This window comes from Pinus tabuliformis, chromosome 2_1 (assembly GCF_031772625.1).
Source record: "Pinus tabuliformis cultivar Carrire ecotype Pingquan chromosome 2_1, CPIR1, whole genome shotgun sequence".
Classification (NCBI taxonomy): Eukaryota; Viridiplantae; Streptophyta; class Pinopsida; order Pinales; family Pinaceae; genus Pinus; species Pinus tabuliformis.
In genome coordinates, this window is record NC_142299.1 from 477,285,839 (window position 1) to 477,295,105 (window position 9,267).

Genomic DNA, 9,267 nt, shown 5'->3' on the forward strand with positions numbered 1-9,267 from the left:
AGCCGGTGCTAGAGAAAGCAAAGAGCTTCTCTCTGAAATCTCTAACGGCGTGCTTGGATGGCCTAATCTGACCAAAACTACAAAAATGTACCATGAGTTTTCCTCTACGTTGTTATATTGTGAAGGATAGTGTTTCCCTCAATTACTAACCGTTCCAATAGCCCCTGCTTCCTGATCCATTAGTTTTGACTTCTCCAAACACTAAAGAGCATTAACGATTCTATTCCATTACACAAAGATGAGCTGGAAGGGAAAACCCTTCGGAGCATAGTATTTCATGTTGAGGTATCAAATTCTTGGTTCCATGCAAATAGAAACCGCATGAAGATATCTACGAACCACTTGAACATCAAAAATGTTCAGTCTCAAAACTCTGAAGTAAATTTGTAAATAATGTAGCATTAGCTTTCTTGGCTTAGTGAAATCCCTAATTTTCTATCCTATTTGCCTGTCTTAAAAATCTCACGAAAACCTGTAAAGATTGTGGCATTGTGTACGCTTAGCCTCTAAAAGCCCTAGCTTTCTATCTTCTTCTGTGTAATTTGAATAGAACACCATCAAATACCAGAATTATCAATTCCCATTCTCCAAAACTTTGAAATGTGCGGAGCTGAGACATAAATCATTCAATCAAACCACTCGAAATGCATATGAATGCTGATCCATTAACTCAAAGAACTTCTTCCCAAACTCTGTCGTTTTTTAAACAAAATTTTGAGCACAACCTTGTCTAGTCCATTTATAGAGAGCGTTAGTTTATGAAATCTTGCCTGTAAGCCAAAATAGAGTCAAAATTTTCCATTGAAAGCTCAGAATAACTGAACCAGAAAGAACCCTTGTGAAATTTGCTGCTTAAAACATTGTTTTGAGCACGGCCTCTTTCTTCAGATTTAGTTTAGATAATACGGTAGCTTATTTAATGAAATATTTCCAGAAAGTCGAAATATGGCAAATTTTTCCAATCAAGAACTCTAAATAATTTCATTAGGACAAAGCGTAGAGGATTCATGACGGCGACAAGAAAATAATGGCGCTTTGCAATTTTAGCACTCTTGCAGAAAAATACCTTTTCTTAAATCGTTTTGACCACGAAGAAACACAGATGAACTGTTGGAAGTCGTGCAGAGAGAGATCTGGTGGCTCGTGGATCGATTCTGGGGCAATGTTTATGCGATTGCAAACCATGATTGTTCAAATGCGAGTTACTGAGCTCGTTGAGAGGGATACACGCAATGGCGCCAAACTACCAAGAGGATTTGAATTTAAAGGCGGGATAGAATATCTATCGTCCGATCATGTCATCGACGACCATATATTTGTGTTTCAGTGAAACAGATTTTCAAAGAATTTGAAATATTATACATTTTATAGAATTTGAAATATTATACATTTTATTATTTAAGCTGAATAATAGTTTTACTTTGGAAAAATAATTGGGCACATCAAATAAAATATTGATGCGACGGACATATAACTCTGAAACAATAATGCACCCTTCTCTTACTCCAAAACAATGATGCACTCTTCTCTCGCTGATGTGTCAATGCTTTCTTTGAAGTGGAACTTAAAGAATTTAAAATATTATATATTTTATTATTTAAGTTGAATAATTTTTTTACTGGGAAAATAATTGAGCACATCAAATAAAATAATGATGCCACATCCGGACATAGAACGAAACAATAATGCACTTTTTCCTAGCTGATGTGTTAGTGCTTTCTTTGAAGTATTATGGGAGTCCTAGGCTTCGTAGATGGATAGAATTTAAGAAGACAAAGGAATGAGCCTAAACCTAAGTGTGTGGGATAATAATGGTTTATTTTAATTTTTTAAGCTACAAAATTCATATAAATTAAGATTCTACATAAATCAATTAAGTAATTATTCATTATTAAATTAGGATTTTATATAATTAATTGATTATTTATTAATGTTAATTTCATTTTATAATTTTATTCGAGCTATTATTGTATCGAGATTTTTGTTGTGTCTTTTATTATTATATTTTAATCCACTTTAAACATGCTCAAAATATGTTTTCATCTTCATTTATGGAGATTATCTACTTGCATATTCAAAAAGTTTTGATGTAGTTTTTGCCTTGAAAAATGATTATTGTGATTGTAATGGTGAGATATTATTCTATAAACAGTGTTAAGGGTTATTTAGAATAAATGAGAAATTCTTTTTGAATATATAAGACTAATCTTTGAGAGAATAGATATATATTCCCTAATTATCACATAAACAAGGGGTTAATCTTGCATTTAGTGCTTTATCTCTGTGGAGTTTCACTAAACAAAGCGAATACCTCCTCCTGCGTGACTTCGATTGTCCCTCCCTCTTACAGGATTGCAAAGCATTAAGAATTGAATCTTACTTATTTTAAAGATGTAGTCTTGTCGAATATACCAAAAACATAGTAGGATTCTTTCATTATTGACAAAATCAAGTACATGTGCAAGGGAAGTATTCATCTATGGATGGTTAAAAAGTTCATTAATAACTACAAGCAAACACTTCAAACTATGTATTTAATGATCTCTAGTCATCATCTAAAGAGTTCAAGAATCAAATCAATTCCAACCTAAGTTCTAAGTATATGGTAAACCTCTACTCTAGAGGTTCTATTATTGTAAAATTTCACAACTATGGAAGTTGTGGCAAGGTCTCGAAGGAGGGACTTTCTTTTTGGGGCAAAACTAACCTTTTTTCAAAAGATAGTTTCTATAATTGAATCTATCTTCAATATCCATTTTGTCAGCCCCACTCTGGATTTGAATATTGAATCTCCCCCTACTTATTTTGGGATGAGATGATCTTTCAAAAGCCAACATAAATATATTTGGGATTTACAACAATATACAAACTAAGCAAGGAAGGGTATACACACGTGTTATAATTTGCATTGAAGTTGACTTGAGCAAAGGTATAACAATGCATATTTAATTAAATATTGGTGATTTTAACAACCACGTCCATTAGATTAAAATAATGATACTTTATGTGTATCTATATGCAAAGACAAAATACTTGAAAGGCACCTTCCCAACAACAAAGGTCATTATAAGAAAAATGGAAAAATAACAAGTTGATGGGTGGTATGATTGAATGAAGAATCAAAGGGCAAGAAAGAAGAGACATCCAAGTTTAGTCCTAATAAAAGATTTTATGGCCCCTTCCAAGGAGTGCGTTATTAAGAGGGACACAAACATGATCATGGAGTGTGTGCTAAAGTCTTATGGGAGAAATAGGAAGCATGTGAATGAGATATTATGGATTTCAAAAGAGAAATCATGTCATTCAATCCAATAGAAGCAAGGGGATTGGTGCTACTTGAGACTCCATAATCTCTAAATCAATTGGTGAAAGCAAGAAGTCTAAAAGATAAATGCAAAGAAAGGAATATCCATCTATGTACAAATCTACAATAAATAAATTCAAAATTATACAGTGTTTCCATATAGACAATGTTAGGTCCCTATAACACTAGTGATTCCCCCATTACTATTGTCATTGTGGCCCTTACTGTTATTGTCGTTCCCTTATTGTCCCCATATTGTTATTATTGTGCCCCATAGAAGCCCACTATTGTTATTTTTGTGCCCTTATATTATTATTGTTATGTCGACTTTGATTATATTGTGACCCCTTAGACTCCTATATATAGAAAGGAGGTTTTGTCATTTGTATCATCCAATAATTGTTCTTTTGTGTAATGTAAAGGAGTTTGTTCAAAGCCCAATTTGAAGGAGAGATCTTGGAAGAGAGATTTGATCCCGGGATCAAGATATTTCATTTACCTTTTTCCCATTTCTTTCATCGAACTTTGCCTCTGCATCCCGAGGATCTACTATAGGATATTGGATTGGATCTGCTGCTAGTACAACATTGCGCCTGGTCGAGTTCTCGGGGAAGGAGTGATGCGGAATTGTAATGTTTCTAACTAGGAAATTAAGTGATACCAAAGCAAATAGACAATCCAGCAATCAGAAATGCGAAATAAACATCATACACCCATGAAAACGCTGGAAATAGAGAATTGCTGAGCCATTTTATTAAATCATCAAGGGAAAATACAACATTGAATGGAATGGTGCCCCTAGGCTTGGGCTTGTCTCCAAGGACAAGCATGACAAAACCCAGGTGAGCAAACGTCGATCTGAGAGTTGCCCAACTGCTGCTTTAGAACTTATTTGCACTATCTGCTGGAACAAAAAGGCTGGAATCACTGCTTCCCGTGCTTAGAAAATTATAAAACTTCAGCTCCCGGATCCTCAGCAAAAACCCACCAAAACCCAGGAAGGGTTTGGCCTAGTTCAGACTTCTGAAATTCAATCCCCAAGGAGTCCACCCTCTGCCGAAGCTGGCAAACTCGGCCTATCTGAATGAAGCTAGGAAAGCTCTCCAAAAATGCCCCAAATCATTGGAATGAGACCCCTTGTGAATTTCCTTCCTTCCCAACTGTAATTTCGGTGCTATGGCTCTCTCCCTCAAGACCCATGTGTTGCTCAGTCTGGCCCTCTGTGCTGTCCTCCAAGGATGAGTTTCGAACTGCCCAATTGTTGCACTCACCTGCTCCAAAACTCCTCCCATGTGCTGACCTCCTAAAGTCCCTCAACTCTTCACATTCCTCCGGCAAGTGCTGACCCAATAAAGCTTTGTCCCCAACTGCGTGTTCCCTTCTCTACTGGCCCAAAAATACGCACTACTGGTTTGTGGCTGAATGTGCTGGCTACGAATCCTCCCTGGTGCTCCTCAAAGTGCTCTGAAAATGCCTTCCTAGGATGGCACTCGTAGTCTCCCGAAGGTAAGGTTGAATCTCCTGCTTGAGAGATTCGTGGCTATTAGCTAAGCAACCAGTTGACTCAGCTAAGCAACTCGAGCAAACAGTCAAGTGATTTTCAATATGCAAGAATGAATGAATCCCCAAGTGAGGAACTCTTCCTTCTAATGACTTTGTGGACCCCCCTTTTCCCCATGTGGGTCCCTCCAAAATCCATACAATTTCCCTCCAAGGCAATTCGAATTGCCCAATGCGTTTTCCCATGTGGGTGGCCCCCACCTTCCACTAGCAAATTAATCTGGCCTTCATTTCTCCTAAGTTCCTAAGTCAAAATTGCTTAGGTCCTTTTCCTTAACAGAATTTGTACAAAATTGTGGAGAGACAAAACCTATTACAAATTCTTTAGGGAAGGGACATGACAGGAACAAAACTCCCAGACTTGGATTTCAGGCAAACAACTCACACTATCTACCTTCTTTTGCATTACTTTATTTTGTTGTTCGTAACAATCTCCTGTTACCTTGAGCTTCTGAATTGAATTTGGGTGCTACTAGACAACTTCATTCACCAATTGTTGCAACTCAGATAATTTAAATTCTTTGACCGATTAGGATATTTTTTCATTTTTATCTTCGTCCTAGGAAGAGCAACTAGTTGCAACTTCACTATTTTCTAATGGGGAAAATCCTTTCCGCCTGCTGCTGCGGCATCTTCCTGCGACCATCTTGGTAAACAAATAAAAGAGTTTGCAGGTTCGACAATCCACTAGTAAAGTCTGGTAGAACCGCTGAATTGATGATTACTTCTCCACCAAATGACCCATAGAAAATGATATTCCCTTCAGTTTATAGATAATGTTTCGACAACGATTGCACGACACGCAGTGTCAAGCGGTGATGTGATGGAAAATATAGTGAGATAAAAAACCAATGATAATGTTGATGTTATATGTTGTCTGTCAATATATAATTTTGAGGCCTGCGACCGAGATACGATATCATTTTCATTAATTATTGGGTCCATGCGATGGATCTTTTTTTTTGGTTGGGGATGGTCATGGAGTTATTTTTAAATTTATTTGATTACGGTTCATTGTTTTAATGAATGAATGAATGAAATTTTAACGTCCATGAGACTAAAAATAGTCTATGGGATCACCAACCTCCATGCTTTTCGATTTTTGTAATTCAACCATTTTCTTATTCAAATTGATGATGAACTGACCCAACCTTCTAACAGTCACCTCGCTGAAAAGACAATGCCAAGGGACCGATGCGAACATATTGCCATAATTGTCCCTGATGTTTCTGAAAGCATCACATTCCAAAATGAAATGGGTCGTGGAGCGAATTTTTGGCATGGAAAGATAAAATAAATTAATTAACTGGATTTGATTGCATTAAAAACTAAAAAACATGACAATTATTTGTGTAGTAGTAGGGATTGACTGAGGCTACTGCTTTCCCAGTGCAACTTCTGCAAAAATTGATGAAGTTTATTTTCTAGTACTCACATTTTGGTGTGAAAATGTCTTGTTTTGAGTGCCTCTTGAGTCAATTGGAACTTATTGCTTCTGTAGCATTTTTTATTTGCAACCAAATCTTTGTTGAGTTCCAAAAATTTTGGGAGTTAACACCACTCTTTGACTTTTACCTGAGTTCGATCGAGTTTTTGGTGATATTTTTTTTATTTGATTTGTTTTCTCCCCAGGCGAAGGAACCCTTTTGGACCTGTTAATTATTCTATGTGTTATTGAAGACTTGTGTTTATTTGGTAAAAAGTTGAGTTCAATTTTAGGAATGGAAGCTTGAGACCTCTTTTTGTTTTTGTTTTATTTGATTTGTTTTCTCCCCAAGCAAAGGAACCCTTTTGGACCTGTTAATTATTCTATGTGTTATTGAAGACTTGTGTTTATTTGGTAAAAAGGTGAGTTCAAGTTTAGGAATGGAAGCTTGAGACCTCTTTTTGTTTTTGTTTTATTTGATTTGTTTTCTCCCCAAGCGAAGGAACCCTTTTGGACCTGTTAATTATTCTATGTGTTACTGAAGACTTGTGTTTATTTGGTAAAAGGTTGAGTTCAAGTTTAGGAATGGAAGCTTGAGACCTCTTTTTGTTTTTGTTTTTGTTTTTGGTGGGTAATGCTTCTTTTTATTATTAATGATGACAATACATACATGGTGTGTTTCAATCGAAAAATGGTGCTACTAAGGGCTACAAAATTGGTTTGGAAGAAAACCATATAAAGTCTCAAACCTTGACCTTAATACGCCTAGCTAGTAAAGTGCCATATGACATGCCAAAACCAAAATCAAGGAAAGTCCAAAATTAAAGGCCCTGATCATTAGTACATCATAACAGTTTGTATCAGATCCCGATGTGGGAATTTCATCCTTTTGTCATTATGTTGGTGGCTTCTTGATGGATTGTTTTTTGGCTCAGTCTTTGGGGCACTAACTTGTCAGTGGTTATTTTCTTGTTGCTTCTCACCCTTAGAAATTATCGATGGACTTTGTTTAGCTTATCATTTGGAGGCTGGTCTAGAGGATGAGGCCACCTATGGTGATTCTAGGTATAGACAATGATATGCAACCCAACAAAAGTCACTAATGACCAGAGTTTGATTAAACAATATATTATTTCCTGTTTTTCTAAATGAATAAAAAGTTTTCATTTCACATAAGCTGCCAAGTTGAGTGGAAGTCCACAGTTTATTGTAATTAATCTCCAAGGAAGGGATTCCTTTCACGGGATGGAAATGTGAAGTAAGTGACTATAGTAGGTCAATACCTATTGCCAAGCAGAGTTGGGGAATTGGTACAACTAGAATATATGTTTTCACGGCTCAAGCCATTTATCAAAAATTATTTATTGTGGGGATGCCAAGGTGGATTATATGGAGGTTTTGGCTTTATAACCTTCCAATTTTTCCATATGCTATGGACCAGAAAGGTACATTTAATCTTAAAATTTTCTGGGGTAATGCTCATTGATAAATGATTGAAGGTTCAGTCCCCAATAGAAATTTTTACTATGTGAATGCAATTTCCTTCCTTTCCTTCCAGAGCAAAAACAATCCACTTAGCATAGAGGGATGAGTTGGAGTGTGAGTTCTGCGGATACCCAAGCCACTCCATTCCTTCCATGTGTAATAAAGGTTCCTGAATCTATGAAAAGTTGAAGACCATCCCCCCATCAAAGTTGGCACAAAGAAGCAACCAAGGGCACATACAATAAATAATAACGTGCATGGGAGCCAACTTTTAGTGCAGATTTGAAATCATGCTGCTAAAGTCTTGGGCTTATAAATCCATTTACCAAAATTCTTTTCCCGTATTTGGATAAGCATGTCCCATTGTTCCTCAAATGTTGCTTGAAAAGAGAAAGAAATGCCTAGGAATTTGAAAATTTGGCTTGACTTGACACAAGCCCGCCCTTGTAATTTATGTCAATCTGGCATCTTCTGTGAGCTCTACCTTTAAGTCAATTTGGCATGTCCTGTGAGCTCTACCTGTAGCAATAGGTTTTAGCTCACTGAATGTTTAGAGCTTAGGGCCTTGTAGAAAATTCCTAAGTAATCCATAGCACATTATTAATTGACTCTTATTCAAGAACTTGAGTTTTAGCACATTCACAAGCATCATTGGGTATGGTTTGTGCAGACGAATCCATTTAATGAGACCTTGCTTGACCCTATGAGTTATCAGACAGACACTAGCCTCTGTTTGGCAAATTGATCAGACTAGAGGGCGGAGTCAGACTAGAGGGCGGAGTACTTTCTTGGAGGTCCAATTGAGAATCGAAATCTGAATCCAGAGTTTGAGTGGAGGCTGAGACCAACAATTTGGCTGGGATCTGATTCTTCCTTGAAATTCTTGGACAGTCTTTGTATAAATGCCCCACTTCATGACATTTGCGGCAACAGAAGGGAATGCCTTCGTAATCTAGAATTTGCCTCCGAGTGATGTCACCCATCTGAAACAGGTAGCTCTCTACCAGACCTTCTCTGGTATCTAGATGCACTAGAATACGTGCCAATGCTAGGCATCTTGTGTCTTGGTAGGTTCTATCATGATCTAGATAGACACCCAAATCATCTCCTATTACCTTGAAGATTTCTTCCCCCCAAAATTGTAACGGGAGAGCAGGCAATCGGACCCAGATTGGCCCCGCTCCATGATTTTCCTTTTCTGGGTCAAACATTGGCAACCATCGCTTCAATAGCACTGGTGTCATCTCGATGTGCCAGTACCGCGTGAGGACCCAGTCTACCTAGTCTAGATGAGCGAAAATCAGAGCAAACCAGCCCCTGGAAAGCGAGAGGATACCTGGGAGCTGTATGAGGAGATTCCCCCAAATTTCCGCTATCCACCTTCGAAGGCGTATCGGGGAGTAATTTCGGCCTCTCACCCTTCCAACTAACACCATGCTCTCCGTGAGGGCCGCTTGAGCCATAGAGATTCCTTCTCCGAAGATTAACCGCC

General features: G+C 37.5%; 1 protein-coding gene across 1 annotated transcript; it reads right to left on the reverse strand.

Moving 5' to 3' along the window:
* Positions 1-8,497: 8,497 nt before the first annotated feature.
* On the reverse strand, positions 8,498-9,019 carry LOC149200987 (uncharacterized). Its single transcript, XM_089401152.1, has one exon. It carries the CDS (start codon positions 9,017-9,019, stop codon positions 8,498-8,500), a length of 522 nt encoding a protein of 173 aa, XP_089257278.1.
* Between the last annotated feature and the right edge of the window lie 248 nt (positions 9,020-9,267).

Coding starts and splice junctions, on each gene's coding strand:
- LOC149200987 (XM_089401152.1), bottom strand. CDS start 9,019: ATGACACCAGTGCTATTGAAGCGATGGTTGCCAATGTTTGACCCAGAA.